The sequence below is a fragment of the Dicentrarchus labrax genome, unplaced genomic scaffold, assembly GCF_905237075.1.
Source record: "Dicentrarchus labrax unplaced genomic scaffold, dlabrax2021, whole genome shotgun sequence".
In the NCBI taxonomy this organism is placed as follows: domain Eukaryota; kingdom Metazoa; phylum Chordata; class Actinopteri; family Moronidae; genus Dicentrarchus; species Dicentrarchus labrax.
In genome coordinates, this window is record NW_026136701.1 from 7566209 (window position 1) to 7589643 (window position 23435).

Below are 23435 nucleotides of genomic sequence, written 5' to 3' on the forward strand. Positions count from 1 at the left end.
GCTCCCCCGCCTGGCATTGTGGGGCCGCTGGCCTCCGATTCACAACAGCCCGTGACAAATGGCAGCTACGTAATAAACGGTGGCCTGTGATTGGCCGAGGGGCCGAGGGAGAAGGGCGCTAGACCAATGACATTTCACTGTGATGACGTAAAAGTCCATAATGAAAATGTAAGTTATTAAATGTTATTAATAGTAATAGTAAATATTGTATATTATTATTATTATTATTATTATTATTATTATTATTATTATTATTATTATTATTATTAATATTGGGTTTTCTATTATTATAAGTATCTTCATTATTATAAAATAGCCATTGTAATAGTAATATATTTTAGGTTAAATTGAGTATATTCATATTATTTATGCGAGAATTACATATTATGTAGGCATACTCATATCTTTCTCCCTTTTTATTCTTTTTCTCCCGAAAAATAAACACACACACCAAAATAGAAAATATGTCAAATTACGTCAAAAATGTAATTTAATCATTAAAAAAGAGGCACAAATCACAAGCAAAAGAGCACATACAAATAAAACTATACTAACATCAACATTATCATGAAATTCGTCACCAGTTACTGGACATACATGGAATATCTAGCCCAAACAAAAGATAAGATAGACTTTATTGATCCCACACTGGGGATAATCACTTGCTACATTGTGGGATAGCAGATCATGCCTAATATTTGTGGCCGATTTATTGGAACACTCGATTCCGTATAAATGACTCATCAACACAATAGTCAGCAGCCTACATCAGTACTTTAAAAAAGAATAATCACGCGACACTACATTTCCCATACATCACCGCGGTTTAAATACCCGCTGAGGAGGGTTTGTGGGATATGGAGGAGTAAGGGTTGCGTCTTAAGCCACCATGCTAAGTTTTTGCTCAACAAAAACTACATTTCCCATGTATGTTTATTCATCAGACGTTGACTAGTTGGCTCATCCTTGACCGGAGTCGAGACTGCATATTGCACACAGACACCGGGCTAATGAAATAATTATTTCACTGGCGAATATGAATTTTATGGTGAGTTTCTAACACATCAGGCACAGAGGGAAATATTCCTGTTAAAGAATGTATTAGTCTGTCGCTAAACCAACAAGGACTTGTTAAATAGATCAGTTCTATCCAAAGATCTCCTAGAATAAAGAGCAAACAGCCCGCATCCTTAGATAAGACAAGTGGCAACTAGCTGCAGTGATAGAAAAAATATGTTTAGGTGTTCTTTACTGATCACTTTCGGAACAGCCTCGATTTTTCCATTAACGGCTTCATATTCTTGTTGAAGAGGTGAGGACTCCTTCATGGCATCCTTGTTGGGGCTCAGAATGGCGCAGGAGGAGGACAAACACAGCCTGGAGGAGAAATTTGCTGCTGCAGTTAAAGTGATCCGAAGTTTGCCAGAAGAAGGTGATAACTTATTCTAATTTGACTCTATCCTATCTACGAATTAAAGTGTTTGGACTTAAATGTACGTGTGTGCTCTATAGTATGAGGTCTGTGCTTGTTGGTGTGTAAACACTCTAGGTGATTGACCTACATGCAGAGCATTTAAGAGCTGTCACTCTTGGCTAACCCTCTATTGATAAAGCTGCTGTAAGGATAAGAGCTGATTAACTAAATCAGACGTTTCTAAAGTCTAATAACAACTCCTCTAACTCACATGTATCCCAGGATAACATTTCATGAATTGATTACATTTGCAGGCTGTCTTGCACGTGTATCTTGATCCCTTTAAAATTTGCTTCTGCAGGTCCTTTCCAGCCATCTGATGACATGATGATGATGTTCTATAGTTACTACAAGCAGGCCACCTTGGGGCCCTGCAACATCCCCAGACCAAACGGCTTCTGGGACACTCATGGCAAAGCTAAATGGTAAATACTTATAATATGTCCTTATTTCCACATCTAAATTCAGAGTTATGGCTAATAGCAATGCTAATTGCTATAACACTGTTACAAAACCATCATTTTTTAAAAATAATACCCAAATATTACTGCACAATACTGGAGGTAAACCCAATGGATAATCCTGTACAGAATATTTTAAGTTTGGTGAGATTTATGCACCTCCTGTTACCACTGCAACTGTGCAGTTATTCAGTGTTCACTTTCTTCTCAGTGCTCTAGTGTTCAGCTAAGACTTTGTGTTACCAGGGATGCATGGAGCTCTTTGGGAAATATGACAAGAGAGGAAGCCATGAAGAATTACATTGAGAACATCCAGCTGGTAAGTCCTTTCAAGGGAAATTAAAGCTGAATAGAAGCAGCGTACAGAATAATAAACAGTTCATAAACTTGGAACACGCAACTCTCCTTACATTTTGGAGAATGTGCCTTTCACATACAGCAAATATATTTATATCTATAATACACTGCATATTTATATGTATGTCTGCTAGCAATGTCAGAGTCTCTTAACTACACTGAAAGACGGTTTATTTGGATATGATGCTCAATGTTGGTCAATCATTTCACATCTTCATTATTTTATCTTAACAACTATTGGATGGATTGCTATGACATTTTGTACAGACCAGGCTGACCATTAATCGTAATAACTTTTCATTTAGCAAAACTTCCCTTTGTCCTGTACTTTAGTTTATGACCAAATACCTGCATAAGTAATGACATTCCCATCAGCCTCAGTAGTCTGTGTTTACTAATAATTAGAACATGTTAGCAGGCTAACAGGCTAAACTCAGATAGTGAGTGAACATGGTGAACATTAGCATGTTAGAACTGTTATTATGAGCATGTTAGCATCCTGACATTAACATTTATCTGTGCTTCATAGAGCATATGGCTCTAGACTCTTTCTTTTCATTGTTAATTTAAAAAATGACTCACTTAATTGTGTATATTTTAGATATTTATTGAACAGTGACAGAACCTATTAACAGCAGAGGCTGCGTTTGCAAATGCTTTTGTTCATTTTTCACCTCATAGCACCTACATGACATTCAGTTCCTCCAGTCACCTGCTGTTTTTAATCAGCTTTAATTAGCAGGTCCAACAGATAGATCAGTCAGCCTTTGTTATATACACTGAACAAAATTATAAACGCAACACTTTTGTTTTTGCCCCCGTTCATCATGAGCTGAACTCAAAGATCGAATACTTTCTCTATGTACACAAAAGGCCTATTTCTCTCAAATATTGTTCACAAGATAATCCATCCACCTCACAGTTGTGGCATATCGAGATGCTGATCAGACAGCATGGGTATTGTACAGGTGCGCCTTAGGCTGGCCAACATAAAAGGCTACTCGGAAATGTGCAGTTCCATCACACAGCACAATGCCACAGATGTCGCAAGTTTTGAGGGAGCGTGCAATTGGCATGCTGACTGCAGGAATGTCCACCAGAGATGTTGCCCATGAATTGAATGTTAATTTCTTTACCATAAGCCGTCTCCAAAGGCGTTTCAGAGAATTTGGCAGTACATCCAACCGGCCTCACAACCGCAGACCAGGTGTAACCACACCAGCCCAGGACCTCCACATCCAGCATCTTCACCTCCAAGATGGTCTGAGACCAGCCACCCGGACAGCTGCTGCAACAATTGGTTTGCATAACCAAAGAATTCCTGCACAAACTGTCAGGAACGTCTCAGGGAAGCTCATCTTCATGCTCGTCGTCCTCATCAGGATCTAGACCTGACTGCAGTTCTTCGTCGTAACCGACTTGAGTGGGCAAATGCTCACATTTGATGGCGTCTGGCACTTTGGAGAGGTGTTCTCTTCAAGGATGAATCCTGGTTTTCACTGTACAGGGCAGATGGCAGACAGCGTGTATGGCGTCGTGTGGGTGAGCGGTTTGCCCCCCCCCCACACACAGTGAAACTGCACATTTTGGAGTGGCCTTTTATCGTGGCCAATACCCATGCTGTCTGATCAGCATCTTGATATGCCACACCTGTGAGGTGGATGGATTATCTCAGCAAAGGAGAAGTGCTCACTAACACAGATTTTGACAGATTTGTGAACAATATTTAAGAGAAATAGGCCTTTTGTGTACATAGAGAAAGTCTTAGATCTTTGAGTTCAGCTCATGATGAATGGGGGCAAAAACTCAAGTGTTGCGTTTATAATTTTGTTCAGTCTATAATTATATCTAATGAACTTGTTTGCTGCTGCCTTGTTGACGGTCTTATCACAGCTACTTGTATAAAAAAAAAATGTGTTTCATTCTGACAATATCAAATTATGCAAATTATTCCAATCCTTTTTTAACATAAACTTGATTATTTATGTGTCAGATTTTGGAGACCATGCCAATATCGGATGAAGTGTCTGACCTGGTACAGAAGCTCGGCAGCTTCTACACAGAAGTAGATGGAGAAGGAGAAGAAGAGGAAGAAAATGAGGTGGACAAGAGACCATTCACCAGGCCCTTTGTACATCATGCAGGTAATGTACCTGATCAGCGGTGCTCATCAAAGGAAAAAAGAATGCAGTCCAGGGGGGTTTCTACTGTTCAGTTGGGATGTACTCCTGCTGTTAATTCTCTTTGTTAGTCACACGGATGCTTTTTTCTCCTAAGTTAATACTGAGCCTCTCTTACATGTGTTTTTATCACTAGACGAGCTGGTCAAACCATTTCACAAACCAACAATGGAAGGCAAGTCTTCGGTGTTCGTTGTAGCTGTAGAGTTGATGGACTGGTCCCACACTGTGTGAGCTTATTTGGACCTAATGAAGTTGCTTTCATTGTCGTTTCATTTTAATGGCAAAAGGCCGATAAGTGTACAATGGCTTACTCTGCAGGAGCTGAAGGAAATTAGATTGTTAGATGTGTCTCATGTAATCTGTCGTGTGTGTGTGTGTGCTGTAGTTAGTTGGTGTGTTGGTTGTTGGCTGCCATTGCTTTTTGGTAGAGATGTAGCGTGTAAAAGCTCTGCACCGTGTTCTCTGTATGTTGTGGAACATATACTTTGAGAGTTAATCAAGAGTATTTCCCTCACCGTTCAGGCTATGGGGATCTGTGGGATGATATACAGAACCTCCATGAGAATGACACAGACAGCAGCGCTCGTGGTGTAAGTGTCAGTAGCGAGGAGGCAGGGGGAAGCAAAGAAAATAGTGAAATCGAGAGAAAGGAGGACAGTAGTGATTGGAAAAGTGAGGAAGAGGAGAATGGGGATGAAGAAGACAATACAGAAGATGAAGACAAGGAGGAGGAAAAAGGTACCACCTGTAGTTGTAGTTGTTAGGTGTTTTGTGCTGTGAAGTTGTGTTGTTGAGGTTACACACTAATCCATAATTTACATGATTTAAAGGGTAAGGCTGGTGATATTCTACATTTATTTCTTAATGTCAACAAAGCTCATGAAAAGACTAAAACAATGCCTGGTACGTGTATCTATATCTCTGTGCAACAGAGCTCCACTGAACCACCTAAAAACACATCAACACCACTGTTGCATTGTGTGACATGTTTCTTCTTTACCATGAACAGTCTCTGTTTATTTGAGTCAATCCCAGTCCTGCTGCCATAAATACTCACCAGTGGAACAAATGAGTATCAATCCGCAGCTGAAAATAGTCCTAACAACAAAACAATTTACTCTAGTGTGAGTAACATGTTATAAACTACAGTGCCCAGGTGTTTTAGGACAGTACTTTTTGAAGAATGACTCTCTATATTTTTGACCTGTTTACAACTTAAAATGCTTTCCAATGAATTCCTTGTTTTTATGTAGCACAGATTAATTATTTACTTTATGCACACTCTCTCATTTTATGCATTTTTGTATGCACTACTTTCTTTTAATTTTCCTTCATTTTTGCCTCTCTTTTCTTAGTTTAAAGAGGGAGGATTTCCATTATAATATGACACCCTTGAGTTAATTTAAAGGGTGCAAGACGTACATAGTTTCCATTTAAAGTAATTGAATGTAGTGTTTTCCCTCTGAATAGATTCATATAAATGAGTATTTCAATGAGACACAAGAAAGAAACTGCCCTTTTTTGTAAGGCCTGGTCATTCTCTCTCTCGCTCTGTGGCTCTCCTTTGTGTGGTCTCAGACTGGAGTCCTGACCCAAGGCTCCTGATGGCGGACAACAAGAGGTGGAGGTCTGACACCATGTGGTCCAACAGCAGTGTGGAACCCAGCATGTCCTCCTTCACCAACGGGACACACAGCTCCCTCAACAGCGAGTTGGAGGAGGAGGAACTGACCTGTTCCATAGAGCCCAGTGCACAGTGTAACTCCTATATGCACTTTAATGGACACCTGAATGGTAAGATTACACATTAAGTGTATATTATTGTATAACATTATGTACTAAAGCAGTGTGACAAGGCATTTGTCAAAACAGTTTATAGAAATGATTATACTCTTCTAGATTCCATTTGTACTACAAGATGTACTATAAGACCAAATATAAAATGATCTCTGTGGGAAAATGTTCCTCTTGAAAAAATAAGTGCACTTAAGAAGGAAAAGAAATCTGAGCAACCTCCAAAGAGGTGTAAACATATTACACATTTTACTGTAAGTTATACTGTGTTGTCCTGAAGGTAAAGCTACTGTCGTTTGCAAATGCTACCTTTCCTGGTGAATAAAAGGTCAAAATTCACTCTCCTTTAAGCTCTGTTTTGGTCTCCACCAACTCCTGAGGGAAACATCTGGCTCATTAGCTGCTAAGTGCAAATTAATGTCTTTTTGTTATTTGGCGCTGGGAAGGTAGTGTTTAAAAAGGACACCATTAGTGTGAGAAGTGCAATGAGACTGAACCAAAACAGTAAGATGGTGGTAGGAAAACCAAAACAATGAGCTGAACCAAAATGCTCTATGAAGCTGAGGGGAGCTGCAGAGTCCAGGGATAATAGTCTAAGGGTTTGTCACTAAGAGCAACCTCTTTCATGTACACATAGTCATGTGATCCTTTGTTGTTATAAAATATTGAATAAATATGCATAACTTAATTCTGGTATACATTGCAATATGAAAATGTAGTTAAAAATATACCAAACCAATTGTTTATTATGTAGATGTACAGTGAAGAACCATATCATTTTCCATATTGCCCATGTTTATTATTGTTGGCTTGCTGTGTTTTGCACTGTTCAGATCATAGTGATGCTGTTCCCGAGAAGAACCACCGATCCACAGACTCAGATAATGAAGAATTCTGTGACTCAATGGAGCATCTGGCCATGGAAGAGGTGTGGTATCCCTCCTCCAAAGTGTACACCACATTAAAGGATTAGTTTACATTTATGCAAATATTCTTATTCTCTTTCAGTATCACTCACATAAATGTGTAGCCAGAGCCAGGAGACAGTTAGCTTAACATAAAGACTAGAAGCATTGGGAAAGAGCTGACCTACGTCTACCAGCATCTCTGAAGTTCACTATAGAACAAGACTCCAGGAAATCATTGTGCAAGAAATAGTCCAGCACATAAACCCACATGTTGTTTAAATACTCATACTTCAGTTTTTGTACAGATTAAACTAGCTCCAGAGTTTTAGAGCTTAGTGTATTTATCTATCTTTATCTAGTGTATTTTTGAACATCCAAAGAGCCAGGCTAGCTGCTCCCACTCTATATGCTAAACTAAGCGAACCGTCTCCTGCCTGTAGCTTCATATTTAATGGACAGATAAGAGATTGGTGTGCATTTTCTCATGCAACCCTCAGCAAGAAAAAAAGTTTATTTCCCAAAATGTTTAATCATGTCAACATTATATAAAGAACAAATTTGAACATGCTCTCCCTTAATTCAAACTGTGGATGACTCTATTCTTTTTCTAACAAGGGGCAGTCTACATCAAACATGCTGTCACTTGGATCAGGCTCTGCGTCAGTGAGGCAAAAGGATCTTTGGTTTGAGAGCAACACTACCCTGAACGGAGGAGAGGATCAAGTGATCATGGGAGATACCTACCTTAAAGAAGGGATTAGTACAAGCCAACACAACAGCTCCTTGTCAAGAAGAGGGAGAGGTGAGACTGCACTAGTCGATTTGTATTTATGCAGACGCTGTTCCATTTATTTACCTCGCTCCTAAGATGGGCACTTAGCACGTTATCTTCCTGAGAATTTAAATGCATCAGATACCCTAAACACAGCACAGTCTTCCACAGTTGCATGTTGTTGTTAAGCTGTCACACTCTGACTACCATTTCAGGTTCTCAGTCACCAAGGGCAACATGCAGCTCTCAGCGTTGTGCCAGTGCAGATGCTGCGTGCTGTTGTGTGTCACAGAGCAGCCACCCGCTCAGTGCTGCCAGGGGAAACATCAATGAGCAAATAGCTACAGCTCTGCTGAGGCTGCAGCACGACATGACCACTGTGTTGCACAGGCTGCACACTCTGGAGGCGCTGACGGTGTCACAGGTGAAAGACCAGGGGTGTTTTATTGTTATTTCTTCTTGCCATCACACTAGCTGTTGATTTCTTCCCCCATATTTTTGAAATGGAAAAAAACAAAACACTTTGCTTGTTTGAAATATTACATTGTTGATGGCAGTCTCCTGGGCAATTTATTCTATATGTATTCATAGATTTCTATATTTTATTAATTATTAATAATGTTTTTTTTCAGTCAAGATCTTCTTCGCCAAGGCAGGAGGACTCCTTGCCTGTAGCACAAAAGGTCTATATAAAAATATTGAACATTGTTTTTGTTTTTATTATGCAATTCTATGACCAAGTAGTACCTGATTAGGAAACAGTTGCTTTAATGTAATGAAGGTTTCTATTTTTATAGTTCCTGAGACCATCCTGGTGGCCTTTTGACTTCTGCCCACTCACAGTGGTCTTGACTGCACTCTGGCCTCTGATTGCCCATTGGCTTGTTCAGGTTTATTTACAACGGAAGAGAAGGTGAACAAAATACTGATCAACAATATCCTTGTTGTCACTAATGTTTTATGGCCATCCTACAGACTACTTAAACTCTGTTTCACTCCACAGGAAAATCCCCTGAATTGTCAGACAACCGTCGGCATCAATCAAAGAACATGAGCGCAGGATGAAATTGTTGCACTTTTGTTGCTTTGTGGCTTTTTCGAGCCACTACCACAGCCAAAGTGTAATGAGGCACCAGCAAAAATGGAAAAGCTACCTTAGATAAATGAATGGTCAAAAATGTGTTTAAAGAGAGACTCTGCAATATAGTGTAGCATTTTGACTTCATGGATACTTTTTAGGTATTTAAGAGAGGGAGGAAAATGTTTGCATTATAAGTGCAGGCAGATTTCTGTGTTACAGTTAGCTTAGCATTATGTGGTGATCTTATTTATGACATGTCTCACAGATTGCCAGAAATTCATTGTATACATAACTCACATAACCGAGTCAACTTTTAATTGAAATAAATCCATGATCATACAGTAGCTGTGGACCTTAAGTGAAGATTTTTTTTCACCACCGTCATTGCCAGTTATTTATCAAACATTTTCTGTCAAGTTCACTTTTTTTTTCTGATAAGGACATCAGCCTTTTATATTCATTGTACGAATTAGAAATATTTCTTTTTAGACCAAATAGACATGGTGACAAATATTTATGTGTAGATTTGTATAATTATTGTATGGCTTCAGTGCATTAGTATCAAAGATTGCACTTGTGGAAAAGTGCAATACAAAGTAAGGACAATCCATATGTTTATTCTTGTGTCTTGTCAGCTGTACAGTGAAATACTCTGTTTAAGCAAGGGTGTCGTGCTTTCAAATATACAGTTGTAAAACATAAGTATATGAAGCAGATTTTGACATGCAATAAACACATTCTTGGGACAAACATATATATCGTAGTAAATCTCTGACTGTGATGCTCAAAGTTAACCACTTTGGTTAGACTTTCTGTGAGAAGGGGATGTTGACTTTCATCTTTTCTTATTCCTATGTATCAGCGTTGAAACCCCGAGCTGTCAAACATATAGAGACAATAAACTGCAGTTATCACATTTTACACTAATGTAAATGAGTAACATGATATTAAAGTTGTGCATTACAAGAAGCTGGATGAACGGACCTTAAAGCTAGGTCAGAAAAAGGAGAGCAGGTTTCGACAGGGACACCAAAGGTGTCACAGCACGGCTGATGTCATATCCGGTCTGTGGTGAGCTGAGTCGCTGAAGTTCGCACTTTGTCTTGCTATGCCTGCTACACAGAGATAAGTGAAAGAAGTACAGACCTTTAGCTCACAGGGACAGTGGTGTAACTTGCGTAGCTCAACGGCCGTTTCTGTACAAGTGGGAATTGAACATGTTTTCTTTTACCGTCCAACCACAGGTAAGACAGCAGGAAACCTTAGGCCAAGCTAACATTAGCATTGTTGTTGTTTTGGTTCTAACCCGGTCTGCTGAGCCTGCTAGCAAGCAAAGTTAACCTTAGCTTGTTCTCCTGTGAGCCACACGACCTTTCGTTATGCTTTGACGAGTTGAAAGAAATGTATATTTTAGGGCCCTGGAAACTGTGTCAGTATTGTTATTATTCTGTTTAACGTTATCGATAATGAAACTGGGTCGTTGAGGGAAGTTTCAGCTAGCTGCTGATCTGTTGAGCATCCAGATGGGAAACTGCGTCAGTGGGCGACATGTTTGGATACTTATGGTTTGCATATTCTAATAACCCTGCACCTTTTGAACCGACAAATGATGATAATAATAATAATAACAATATGTAATATATGGGCACATTTCTATTTAGAACTAGCTAGATTATAATCTTAACAGCAAGCTAGCTGATGGACTACCAGCAGTTTCTATTTAAGCTGCCTTTGGTCTAACAAACAAATAGGGTTTGTGATGATAATTGTAACAGGTGTTGAGAACTTGCCATTCCCTCACTGTTTGATCGCATGTGATCACAGGTGACTGTACCCCTTAGCCACCTCATCAATGTCCTCCACTCTATGAAGAGCTCAGTGGGAAGCAGCAGTAGCAGTGCCGCCTACACATCAAGAAAACACAAGGAGTATGCTTCCGACTCAGAGCTACACTGCACAGAGGTATACATTAGTAGGACATACTCATAGCCCCGCTCCACTAGAAAAAAACATATTACAGAACAACTTTATGAAGAATATAAATCTAATTCACAAAATGGTATCATGTATTTGTGGGCAGCCCATGTGGAACCTGCGTGAGCTTGGCCTATCAGACCTGGGAGCACAGCAGCTGGATGAGCTGGTCAATCGTATGTTACCACGCTTGAGTCCACAGGAGGCTCCACTTCCATCGGGTGAACAGACAGCCTGGAGGACCTCACATCTTTCAACACACTCCTTTTTCTACAATAAGCATGGTGAGAATGTGCATCTTCGATATAAACAGATCTCACATACTGTACCATGTATGTGTGCCTGTGGCCGGTGCTCATACTGTCATGGTATCAGTAGCTTCTGCATTCCTGTTCATGATTCACCGTAGTTGTGGCTGCTGATGGCTAACACACATAAAGATTATAGGGACCCCAGAGCCCCCTGGACTCCTCATCATCCTCATCATCCACGAATGAATACACCACTCATAACATACTTGACCTCATAACATTTCATCACCAGATGCCGATGCATCTAATCTCTTTGATCAAGACACACAAGTAGGGCCTATGCTACCACTTTTTGCTAAAGGGTATCTCAGGGTTACCAGATATACCTTGTCCTCTTTTCCAGGCTTCTCATCTGGTGCAATGCCCATGTTGACCCCAGTTTTTTCCAGGCAGCAACCTTCACCTCTTCAGGCTGTCAGCACAGAGCTACAACACTGGCCAGGTAACTATGGATACGAAGAATTTATTGAAGTGGTGTAATAGTTTATTACTGATCCAAAGCTTTATATTCAGGTTGTGCTAAAAAATTACTAGAGTTGGATTGAATGTTATTTGGATCAGTATAGACTGATAAATATTCCAGTTAATTGTCAATAGTGTCTATGGTTTCCCATTTTAACATATAGATTATACACCTTTAAAAATGTGTATATTTATTTACAATGTTTATGCTTAGTTATATGCCTTGGAAACTTGGTTAGCTTTTTAATCTGCTTAAACATTATATTCTAACTATATTTCAAGTGTGGGTCCAGAGCAGAGGCTTTAAAACTTTTAGGAGCAAAACCAGACGACTGCAGTCAGCCTCTGACCGCCCACTTGAATCTGAAGGCTTCACACCATCTTTTATGAAGGTACGTACTTAGAGATGTTCACGTGCTTAAGAAAATACTTAAGCATGTTATGGATATGCTAAATGTGCTTATTACTTTCCTCAATGTTCTTAATGTAATAAGCATGATAAAGATACAGCTTTAAACTGGATACCAGTAAGTGTAGCCTTAGCATTTTGAAATCGGCTGATAGCACAAAAGGGGCCTCCGGCTGTTCTGCCCGTGCAGGAATCTAAAGAGAAAGGCAGGTGCATCTTAAGTCTTAAAGTGTTTCTCAAAGTGTGTCCAGTGTCATCGCCTTGAGAGTCAAGGAGTGATAAAAGGGAAGTAGTGTTCAGGCTGTGTGAATACTGCTAACCAATCTTACCTTGTACTGCAGGGTTTCCTGACACGTGACAAGGGGGTTGAAATTGAAAGTCTAGACAGCCTGTCAAAGAACAAAAACATACCTGAAGGCCAGCAGGATGCTTTCAAGAAGGGCTTCGCTGAGGGTTTCCTGAAAGCCCAAGCCTTGACACAACGCACACAAGGCAGGTTTTAATACAGAGACGCTCTTCTTGAATCCATTATTAAGCATATTATTAAACACCACTGATGTATAGTTTTCCTGCTCCAACTGTTCAGAGTCTCTCAGGAGGACTCGTCTCATCCTGCTGGTGCTGCTTCTTGTTGGGCTCTATGGTATCTCCAAAACCCCCTTCATATCGGGTAAAGGCTCCTTTTCTCCTTTGAAGTTGCTTTTTAAGTTTTTTTTTAATCTTTAATATATTTGCATTTTAATATACTAAAGTATTAATGATAATAATAATAATAATAATAAAGCTCAGCATTTGTCTTTGCTAAACTAATCCATGCATATTGAACATGTAGTAACCCATGAAAGAAAATAACGAAGCTTTATATAACTGAACCATTTTCTGCTCTTTGCGGACTACAGAAACTACCATACTTATAAGCTGCAGTATTGAAGCACTAATATATGTAATCAGATGTGGTTCTTAATTCATGCTCAGTAACAGGCAGTGTCTGCGTGTGTGTTCATTAACCGTGCCATGCAGTGTGATTTTCGAACTTTAATCTAACCATTTCGGATAGTGCGGTTCCGGACCACATCAGGCCTGGACTCGGCAGTTGACCCTGTCCAGATGAAAAATGTGACGTTTGAGCACGTCAAAGGGGTAGAAGAAGCTAAGAATGAGCTGCAGGAAGTGGTGGAGTTCCTGAAAAACCCACAAAAGTTCACAGCCTTGGGTGGAAAGCTGCCAAAAGGTAGGGCTAACCATTTATAGCGTCTTGATTTTTCTATATTCTGCTCTTGCGAAGGTTATGGTTATGATGACTTTTCAGCTGATGTGGTGATTGCACACTTCCATTCAGGGCTTTGTTTTTGTGTTTCTCTCATTCTTCATCCTTCCTCTCGTCCTTCCTGCCTCTGTAGGTGTTCTGCTGGTTGGTCCTCCAGGGACGGGAAAGACTCTGCTGGCCAGAGCTGTGGCAGGAGAGGCTGATGTACCATTCTACTATGCCTCTGGGTCCGAGTTTGATGAGATGTTTGTTGGAGTGGGAGCCAGCCGCATCAGGAACCTTTTCAGTGGGTTTTTTAAAATTATTATTATTATTATTATTATTATTATTATTATATATTTCCTCTACCTTCCTTACAAATCACTTGTAAGTGTGTAAAGCTGACTTCCTCTAATACAGGCTGTGGTAAAAACAGTAATTATAATTGTTGTGCTGAATATTGTGTGGTGTATTTTGTGTTTTCTTTATATATTTGTCTTGCTACTTTTTTTTCTAGGGGAGGCTAAAGCCAATGCTCCCTGTGTGATCTTCATTGATGAATTGGATAGTGTTGGTGGGAAAAGGATTGAGTCTCCCATGCACCCTTATTCCAGACAGACTATCAACCAACTACTCGCTGAGATGGATGGGTAATCTCTAAAATTCTCTGTTGCATTTTTACATTTTAGGAATTCACTGAGTGAGGAGTTGTATTAATTCAGATTAAAGCAAATTTGGCACGTCCTCCAGGCAATACGGTGGGTTTACAATGTATGTGTGTGTGTGTGCAGTAGGGGTGGGTCATATGGAAGATCTTCTGTCATGATGTATAACATTTTGTATTGTGATACAGTACATTTAATTGAGAGACCATCTATAGATAAAATAACCATATTGGAATGTGTTTTCTCAAGCTAATTCAGTTAAAGAAAGGACTTAATGTTATACCCTATAAATCTAATCCAACCTTCAAGCAGTCCCACTGACTGATTTGTAATGTGGCCTGTGTTTGATTGTCTACAACTACAGCGTCTAAAGAACAGTCTTTTATCACATACAGTACAGTACAGTATTGGTCTAAACAAGGAGAAAGTACTAAGTAGTAAGGAAGTACTGCACTGCTGGCTCAAAACATGAATTTGAATGCTGAAAATTGCTGTGGTAAGAAAACAGCAGAAAACAAGAGTCACTGCATTGCAGACACTGACCTGCATGTACTCTGATCTTATTGTGTAGGTTTAAACCAAATGAGGGCGTGATCATCATTGGAGCAACCAACTTCCCAGAGGCTTTGGATAAGTATGTTTACCTTTCTGTCTCTCGCCTAGCTTTTGAAAATGTCATAGCTTACATTGCACATTTACAAATGTCTGATTTTACACACCTTAAAGTCACAGTTTTCCTTGTCAATAACAAAGAATGAACTCTGTGGCTGTTGTTAATGCAGTGACACAGAGTTGTATGCTGACATGGTATCTGTATTTTACCAACCAACTGATCCTCTCTCTTAGTGCCCTGATCCGCCCTGGACGTTTTGACATGCAGGTGACTGTCCCCAAACCAGACGTGAAAGGACGCACAGAGATCCTCAACTGGTATCTAAAGAAGATTAAAGTGGATCCAGGTGTGAGATTAGCATCTGCTAATACAGAATTTGGTTACAATATTCTTTCTCCTATGATGATAGATGATATAAAAACAGTAGCTTAGCCTGAGACCTAGACTGACTGTTGATGTTCTGTGTTGTCTCTGCAGCTATTGAGGCCAATATTATTGCTCGGGGCACTGTGGGCTTCTCTGGCGCTGACCTGGAAAATCTGGTCAATCAGGCTGCCCTGAAGGCAGCAGTTGATGGCAAAGATATGGTCACCCTGAAAGAGCTGGAGTTTGCTAAAGATAAAATCCTCATGGGTGAGTGACACAGAAGCTTTGCTTTCTTTACCAACTTCCTCATTAGTTGGTTTGCCTGCAATAATTATAAAATGCTTAATCTTTCTACTAATCCTTACCTTGGTTGAATGTTTTCATCTAGCACAGCAAAAGCTTATTTATTTTGAGGGATCACTCTCATCGTCTTGTCTTTTTTATTCTTTTTGTCTGATTTTTAATCCCCTTTTTCTTCAATTGTTTATTTTCTTTTTCTTTCTTCAAGGCCCTGAGAGGAGGAGTGCAGAAATAGACAAGAAGAACAAGATGATCACAGCGTACCATGAATCAGGCCATGCAATCGTTGCTTACTACACCAAAGACGCCATGCCAATTAACAAGGCTACTATAATGCCCAGAGGCCCCAGTCTGGGACATGTAAGGAAACCTAGAGCTTGTAAACTAAGCTTTGTCACCAGGTCTACTGCAATTACTCGTTACTTTAAACTTCAGTGTCTCCTCTCAGGTGTCCATGCTCCCAGAGAACGATCGCTGGAGTGAGACTCGCTCTCAGCTGCTGGCCCAGATGGACGTCAGTATGGGCGGGCGCGTGGCAGAGGAGATCATATTTGGCCAAGAGTACATTACAACCGGTAAGAAAGAGCTCTGAAAAGGGCAGAAAGATCTTGATTCTCTTACATCGGCAGGCTTGAATTTTATTAAGGAAACTTACGTATTTGTCATTTCTTCTTCTCCAGGTGCATCAAGTGACTTTGATAGTGCTACAAAGATTGCTAAGATGATGGTGACCAGATTTGGAATGTGTGAAAAGGTAGGCTTACTTGAAAAGGGATAACTGTTCATAGTATTTGTACCACACATGGATCACAGACTACAGTCATTTTACATACATTTATGCATTTGTTTCCAATTTCTGTCTCCCAGTTGGGTGTGATGACCTATACCGACATGACAGCCCAGAGCCCAGAGACCCAAGCAGCTGTGGAGCAGGAAATCAGGGTGTTACTGAAGGTCTGTGTGAATGTTATTTTTTTGGGGGGGGATTCAGCGACCCAACCAGCTCTTGTAAAACCTTCTCACCATCTTTTCTCTTGCTGTCTCCAGGAGTCTTATGAGCGTGCCAAAGCCCTGCTGAAGTCTCGTGCCAAAGAGCACAAAAACCTGGCAGATGCTCTGCTCATGTACGAGACACTGGACGCCAAAGAGATCCAGCTGGTCCTGGAGGGCAAGAACCTGGAGGTCAGATGAAACCAGCGAAGGAAGCGACAATCATGGGGTAGCAGCGGGAAAAGTGGTCAGATGTTATGAGCTCAGGGGTCATGGAAGGAGGGATGGACATGAGCAGTGAATCAGAGGAATAAGAAGTCATTACCTGCATTCACAAAGTCTATTGACAAGTGCTTATGTGGGACTATGTCACATCTTTATGCTGTCACCTTCATTTAATCTCATCAATATTCCCAAATAAGTAGTTCTGTTATGTGAAACTTACACAGGACTTTCCAGAATTTAAGACCTTCATTGTATGTGATAAAAATGAAAGGATGCTGAGAATATTGCTCATGTCACTTTATCAGTTGGTGGGAGGAAAAGATCATGAATGTAATTGGGCACCTCAAACGTGTAAACAGTATCTGCATAGGATTCCTCTTTTAATATGAAAAACTAGTTGGAATTTGGTCTAATTCTGGTCAGCCAGGTCTACATGGATTCCTTTTCTGTTAATGGGAAATGCTGAGCACCATGTATCTTTAATCCAAAGATACTGTGTAATTGTGGCAAGTAGACTTTATCTCAACTCAGTGTCAACTCCCATTTGTCAGTTGTCTTCCAGTGGTTGTATCTGTTATTGGTCTAGAATATCTGCGAGTTCAGGCTATACTCGGCTGTGTTTCTCAATTTGGCACCTAGAACTTTAATGGTGGGGGTGCGGAACTTTCCATTTGATTGTTTGTGTCTGGGATTATTGGGAGATATACATTCTCCTGTCCTGATGTACCCCTCTGCATATGTCCCTGTTACTTATTTTTAAAGGTGGCCTTTTGGGGAATGTACTGTATGTGTGAATTTTTTTTCTTTAAAGTAGAAAGTGTATAAAGTTCAGCTTTAGGTCTCAGCACTTTGGCTAAGTGTACAAATTAAAATGCACTTGTGCACTCTTCATGTAATTTATTTAATTGATGCTGCGTGTACAGATGGCTCAAAAACTGCTACTCAGCCTCAAAAAGCATGTGACAAATACAAACTCTGTTTATGTAGTGATAGAGCATTGAAATCTAGGATTTTAAGGTTGTAACTTTGACCTAATTTATTTAAATAGTCCTGAGTTTGGCTTCTGAAAAACCTCTCAGCAAAATATCAGCTTTTCTTGTAATAACGAGTGGATTGAAGACTCTTAAGCTTTAGATTATTCAGACAAACAAGGTGAATTCTGTCAGGTATTGTCCCTTGCGGTCTTCTTTGTCATTACTTCAAAGCAGAGAGATGTCTCACATCTAGTTCTCTACAGTATACCTTTCTGTTTTAATGCATTTTACACAGTGCAGTGGAAGAAAGATGTCTAAGCCAATGTTCAGTGCTTCCTGGCATTGCTCTGTGTATATAGGAAGTTATGCTGTAAAAAGTCTGATTGTAAAGTGACATCCTTGATTCCAAATATGACATTTCTTCAACACAGATTGTGTGTAGAAACTTGCAGTTATGTCTCTTAAAATGTTAAATGTGTCAGTTTTAAAGTGAATAGTTAGAAATCCATATTTTAGCATTCTGAAACACTGATTTCATTTATCGGGATATCTCCTGTCAAGATTACCACCAGCATATGTTATTCTTCATAGTGTTACCTTTTTCTGAAGGGTTTATTTTGCTTTAACTTGACACACTATTTCTTCTGTTTATTGGCCTTTTATCTATGTTTAGCTGTGTACATATATGATCAGGATGTAATAGAAACATTGTATATAGATGTATAGAAAAGCTTTTATGCTGTGAACACATTGAATGGCTCTCTGTTGTTGACTGACAAAATCTCTCAACAGTGTGATAGCAATGGTTGGTGAATGTTTGTGCAATAATAAATAAATAAAGTGCAAATAAAAACTTCTGATTCTTGGTGTGTGTGAGGTATGTGATTACTGTGTTAAAGATTTACCTGAGATACCATTGTTACAAATCAAACAAAATCTGCAGAGTTCACATGTCTGATATGCCAGGACAGAATAAATTAGGAATAATTCTCATTATGTTTTAGTAAGACACTGGCTCACTTATTTAAGCTTTATTTACTGTGATAGTACCCTCTACATCAGTGGTTTCAAAGTGGGAGTCCATGGGTCCATGAGAGGATTCTAGGGGTCCTCAGAAAAAAGCGGAATCATACATTTTCACTATAATTCCATCCACAAGTAAGACAGTGGCAGTGTATGACGATTTTGGCCACAGGTTTTATACCATTCTGTAATGAAACATCTAAAAGCAAAAATCAGATGGAGGACCCTGAGTCAAATCTTATAAAATAGGGTCTGTGGTCTAAGTTGTGTCCGTTTAAAAAGAAAAGTTTAAAACCACTGATCTACATTAGTGTTGCTTCCAAATGATGATGTCAGTACTGTAATTTGATTGGTTCGATATCTGTGGAGGTGGGCACTAAACGTATTTCATAGTATCACTGTAGTTCCAACAGACACACAGGCAGTGGGCTAGCTGTGAGGCAGATATCGTCAGCAGTTGCTTTGGGCTCAGGTTAGGTACAGGGAAACACGTGTTGACAAGGAGACTGGAAAGAGGCTGGAAACTTAGTCACCGTTTCCACAAAAAAAAAGGGAAAATTATGCACAACAGCTGCAGTATCATTTTAGATTACGTTTCTTTACACAAAAAGAATGAAGAATTCAAATTTCAGTTTAATGGTAAATGCCCATTTTAACACCACTTCCTATAGGCCCCAAACAGTGTCAGAAACACCGGAATAAACACTAAGCCATGGAGTAGCCCAAATGTAATGACAAGAAACACGATCTTGAAGAATGTCCTGAAGATGTAACTCCTAGACATGGACAGCGCCACCACTCCTAAAATAGTGGACAATGCTCCTTGTAGTATCGGATAGCCTAAATGGGCCAAAGCATCTATAGCTTTCTCATTGACGTCACTCTTACAGCTCGACACAAAAGAGTAAGAAATATGTGCTGAGAAATCTACAGAAAAACCAATGCACATGACCAGGTTGATCATGGAAATAGAGTCCAGGTTTACGCCCCACAGAGCCATAAAGCCTGCCACACCAACAATGACTGAACAAACAGCAAAAGCCACCCACACAGAACAAAAAGGACTGGGTATCAGAATGAGTGAGACGACGAGCATCACCATCACAGCCACCAGGATGGTTTGAACGGTGTTGTCCATAATGACAGTATACTGGTCAAAGTAGATGAATGCAGGGTGGTACACCAGGAGCTCTATTTGACAATCCTCCGCTGTTTTCCTGAGTCCAGTCATCATGTCCTTCATCGTGGTTTTGTTGAGTGACTGAATGAAAAAGCGAGAGGCCTGAATCTCATTGTCTGCTGTGAAGTTGATGTCTTGCTTGAACATGGAGTTGAGTTCTAAGAAATGGAGCAGATGTGTTTGGAAAGCCTCTGGAGAACTTATATTGAGACCGGTTGATTTTGCATACTGTTGAAAGGAAAGAAACCAAGCAAACGTGCCATTGACAAAGTTCAGACTTTCAAAATTTGAAATGCATGAGTGCAGACGCTTCTGTTCATCGTGATCCCAGTAAGGCAAGGGCTGCTTTACTGTTACCATCACGATACAGCTATACTCAGAGAAGTGCTGCCTTTGATTGTTGTAGTAATTAATGATGTAGGAATCATCTAAAGCCAGATTCTTGATATCGAGTCCCTCCTTCAAGATAAAACAACCATAGATACTAACAGCCAGATAGCCTGCGTAAATGACAAATACACATGACTTCATCCATTTGTGGGTCAGAAATGGGCCATAGAACCGCTCAAAAATGTGAGTCATGGGCTCAGTTTCCTCCTTTTCAGTTATTCGATCGTAGCTCCCCCCAACGCAGCAGATACTGAAGGCTTTGGAGTTCCTGGTTGGTAAGTCTTCTGGGATTTTGGCACAGGTGAACCAATGCTTGTTCTCTGCTTCCCTCTGTCCATTCAAAGCCATGCACGCCCCCAGGAAAGTGATGCTGTACAAATAGCAGAAGCAAATAGAAATCCCAGCGTACAGGCAGAAGGACTGGACTGAACCAAAGGGCGAGCTGTAGCCCAGGAAGAGAGCCAGAGCATCGGTCAGCGTGGTGATGGAGATGGAGACGGCAGCATCCTTGTAGGTGTCAGCCAGCCGGTCGGGGACGCTGTCCAGAACACGGGTCCTCTGCCAGCAAGAAATCATGATGAACATATCATCCAATCCAATACCTTCAGATCAAAAGTCAGAGGAGAAAGAGATTTTAAAAATGGCAAATGTGACTCTTTCCTGTTTTGTGTGCAGGTTGGCAATTGTCAGTTGTTCTTTGGTAATCTGATTAATTGCAAATTGAATATGGAATTTGGAGGGATGAAACACAGCAAAGGTTGGAGTCAAACCCATGGCCACTGCAGCAAGGACTCCACCTTGGTACACCAAGGTGAGCTGCCAGAGCCCAAGAACCCCCTAACTAGTAGATCCCTCAATGTGCATGTGACATAACAAGAAAAATATAATGTACATTATGAGATCACAACATCAGCATTGTGTAACATGATCTTTAGACATGGATATATCTTACAACAATTACAACTAAATAATATGCATATTAAAATTTAATTATACTAGATTTCTATCAAAATTGTGAAATGAGTTCCAGTATATAGTAATGTAGGAAGTAAAGTACTTTCTAACTTTGACTGAACCTCATGGACCTGGATGTTCAGCTCAACCTACCTAATATCATGAAAGGGCAGGAGGCAACTGTCATGACAAAAGGTTGATCCAGCAACAACAGCGCACCAAAACCGCTTAGGACTGCTAGACCTGTGGAGAGCACCCCACAGGATGCCACCCACACCTTTGTCCTCACATTATCCAACCTGAAAGAAAAGCAGACTTCAAAAAGAGCCATGCATCCAAAATACATTGCACATGTTCAGCAGCATGTTTTACTGACCTCCAACAGGATATGATTGAAAATGTGATGGCAATGGCGTAGGTGATGGAGAATAAATAGATGATGGAAGCTGTGGATTTTTGAAATTCCCACTGCATTGACATGGAGGTTGAGTAAGACACCTAGAGACATTATTGATACGTTTAGCAGAAGCCACTTGATGACACAAAAAACTGATCATTTAAAACACTGGGATGTGATGGAAGTTCTGCTTACCTGAGTGGAAGTTGATGATACATTTGAGACCAAATGAATGAAGCTTTCCAGCCAAAGGTCAGTTTTTGTCTTGTTGTCCTCACGTAAATAGTAATGGAGCTGTATGGCTTTAGCACTTTCAACAACTGAGCTCTCCTTGTGCAAATTCACACTCCCCAGACTTAAATATAAAGTAAAGCTCCGAAAATCAGAGTCATACCACGGAAATGTCAGATTGACTGTGTCTATATTGTTGGCTTTGTATTCAATGATATCTAAAATCTCATTAGAATTGCAAGATCCCAACACCTCAGCACAAACATCCATATATTCAAATGAGTGGTTGTCAAACTGCACTACCATACTTCTGACTTTAAAGTCCAAGCCTAGGATGTCCTGAAGTGACTCCACAGTCAGAATATTGCTGTCACTTGTAGCTATGAGAGTAGCAAAACTTCCATCTGTGCTCAGTCTTAAACGGGAAAACATGGAATCATTTCCTGGAAAGGTTTCTTGGATGTATTTCCTTTCCATCTTGGCTTGTCCATCGACAGGTGTAAATTGCTCTTCGATATTGTTTGACATTCTGTCATTGAGAAATAAAAATCCGCTCCCCAGACCTGTCGAGAGAATAAGGGGAGCAATCAAGAACCACCAGGGATGAGATCCAATAAAATGACCCATCCTCTCAAAACAGATGCGTATGGGTCTCTCTATGCAATCTGTGCGGAATCTGGCCATTCTGGCTGACATTTAGTACAAAAAACAAATTTGGGGAATATAAAAGAGCTGCTCTTCTTTTCAGAAATGTCACACTAACATTGCAGTGAGCTGTGAGTATTCACAACCAGCTGTATTTATTGTGCTGCAGACTCTTTTCAGCTTCTCCATGAGATGAGATTTGCATAATAACAGGGTTGGCCCTCTCTGTAATGAACAGAAGCAGATGAGGTTTGAGGAAAGACTCAGTCAAAGAGCCTATTGAAGAACAGTAGGTGTAGTATGGTTCACTGGTTCCATTTCAATACTTACTGTCACTGGTTTCCAATTGTTAAACCCCCAGGTGGTTCCTTCTCATGGTTGAGGTAACATAAGCCTAAAAGTTTGAGTCTTTGAAGATTGATGAGAGTAGCAATGGCCCAGAACAAAGACATACTATGATGTGGATCCTTATTTAGACCAATCAAAGGTTTTCTACCTGTCAATTGACAATAATTCTCTATGGTAGACTTACCTCGGATCCCTCCACTTCTGCTTCAGAGTGAACTGGCCAACATTAGCAAAAGATTCAGAAATAAGTTTACAGTGTAGGTTTTCACATACAAAGAATTTGCCTTGGTGTCTTGGTAGATAAAGGTCACAATATACAAGAGAAAAGAAAAAGAAGTATGGCAAAAGTCTAGAAACAACACGAAGAGTTGTACAGTGCTTCAAACAAAGAGGATGGAAAGAACAAACAACATGCAAATATTGCACATTATGTAGCTACATTTAAAATATATAGGCCTATACAAACCATCAAAAGATAAATCTACATTTTCTAGCAATATATCACAGAACTTAACACATTCACAATGTAACCACCTAACAAACAAAAAAACATTTTTTAGTCCTGCACAATGGTTGTATCATTTTTGTCATTTATTTAGACATTTTACATTTAATTTTATTTCATTCAGTATTAATGTACTACAAGAACACAATAATACTATAGTGATTACGAATTCCTTTATTTAATTTAATTTAATTTAA

At 39.9% G+C, this 23435-nt stretch overlaps 3 protein-coding genes across 6 annotated transcripts; 2 read left to right on the top strand and 1 right to left on the bottom strand.

The window, feature by feature from the left end:
- Positions 1 to 30: 30 nt before the first annotated feature.
- On the top strand, positions 31 to 9784 carry LOC127368977 (acyl-CoA-binding domain-containing protein 5A-like). 3 transcript variants are annotated; one of them, XM_051410137.1, is made up of 14 exons: positions 31 to 168; positions 1311 to 1432; positions 1776 to 1899; positions 2182 to 2254; positions 4286 to 4436; positions 4609 to 4647; positions 4998 to 5213; positions 6054 to 6269; positions 7103 to 7197; positions 7793 to 7979; positions 8165 to 8373; positions 8582 to 8632; positions 8747 to 8862; positions 8953 to 9784. In XM_051410137.1, the coding sequence occupies exons 1-14, from the start codon at positions 161 to 163 to the stop codon at positions 8963 to 8965; spliced, it is 1620 nt and encodes a 539-aa protein (XP_051266097.1). In that variant the 5' UTR covers positions 31 to 160; the 3' UTR covers positions 8966 to 9784. The 3 variants fall into 3 exon arrangements, with proteins under 3 accessions (XP_051266097.1, XP_051266099.1, XP_051266100.1); XM_051410139.1 differs by having other exon boundaries at positions 7799 to 7979; XM_051410140.1 differs by lacking the exons at positions 4609 to 4647; positions 4998 to 5213.
- A 290-nt stretch (positions 9785 to 10074) lies between these two features.
- yme1l1b (YME1-like 1b) lies at positions 10075 to 18430 on the top strand. The gene is made up of 18 exons (XM_051410133.1): positions 10075 to 10274; positions 10855 to 10992; positions 11111 to 11288; positions 11659 to 11757; positions 12060 to 12169; positions 12528 to 12678; positions 12773 to 12856; positions 13244 to 13417; positions 13587 to 13739; positions 13950 to 14082; positions 14669 to 14731; positions 14944 to 15056; positions 15188 to 15343; positions 15585 to 15736; positions 15825 to 15951; positions 16057 to 16130; positions 16244 to 16330; positions 16424 to 18430. Exons 1-18 carry the CDS (start codon positions 10248 to 10250, stop codon positions 16565 to 16567), a joined length of 2163 nt encoding a protein of 720 aa, XP_051266093.1. The 5' UTR covers positions 10075 to 10247; the 3' UTR covers positions 16568 to 18430.
- Positions 18431 to 18627: 197 nt separating this feature from the next.
- LOC127368888 (patched domain-containing protein 3) lies at positions 18628 to 22491 on the bottom strand. Of its 2 annotated transcripts, none has more exons than XM_051410131.1 (4): positions 21705 to 22491; positions 21489 to 21610; positions 21266 to 21411; positions 18628 to 20760 (listed from the first exon to the last, which is right to left on the bottom strand). In XM_051410131.1, the coding sequence occupies exons 1-4, from the start codon at positions 22434 to 22436 to the stop codon at positions 19241 to 19243; spliced, it is 2520 nt and encodes an 839-aa protein (XP_051266091.1). In that variant the 5' UTR covers positions 22437 to 22491; the 3' UTR covers positions 18628 to 19240. The 2 variants fall into 2 exon arrangements, with proteins under 2 accessions (XP_051266091.1, XP_051266092.1); XM_051410132.1 differs by having other exon boundaries at positions 20611 to 20716.
- Between the last annotated feature and the right edge of the window lie 944 nt (positions 22492 to 23435).

Excerpts from the sequence above, each read along its gene's own strand:
- LOC127368977 (XM_051410137.1), top strand. Across the intron at positions 4,648-4,997 it reads TCACAAACCAACAATGGAAG|GCTATGGGGATCTGTGGGAT; the intron begins GCAAGTCTTCGG and ends CTCACCGTTCAG. Across the intron at positions 7,198-7,792 it reads AGCATCTGGCCATGGAAGAG|GGGCAGTCTACATCAAACAT; the intron begins GTGTGGTATCCC and ends TTTTCTAACAAG.
- yme1l1b (XM_051410133.1), top strand. The coding sequence starts at position 10,248 with ATGTTTTCTTTTACCGTCCAACCACAG. Across the intron at positions 12,857-13,243 it reads CAAAACCCCCTTCATATCGG|TGCGGTTCCGGACCACATCA; the intron begins GTAAAGGCTCCT and ends CATTTCGGATAG. Across the intron at positions 14,732-14,943 it reads TTCCCAGAGGCTTTGGATAA|TGCCCTGATCCGCCCTGGAC; the intron begins GTATGTTTACCT and ends CCTCTCTCTTAG.
- LOC127368888 (XM_051410131.1), bottom strand. The coding sequence starts at position 22,436 with ATGTCAGCCAGAATGGCCAGATTCCGCACAGATTGCATAGAGAGACCC. Across the intron at positions 21,412-21,488 it reads TCAATCATATCCTGTTGGAG|GTTGGATAATGTGAGGACAA; the intron begins GTCAGTAAAACA and ends CTTTTCTTTCAG. Across the intron at positions 20,761-21,265 it reads CTGCCCTTTCATGATATTAG|GTATTGGATTGGATGATATG; the intron begins GTAGGTTGAGCT and ends TTTGATCTGAAG.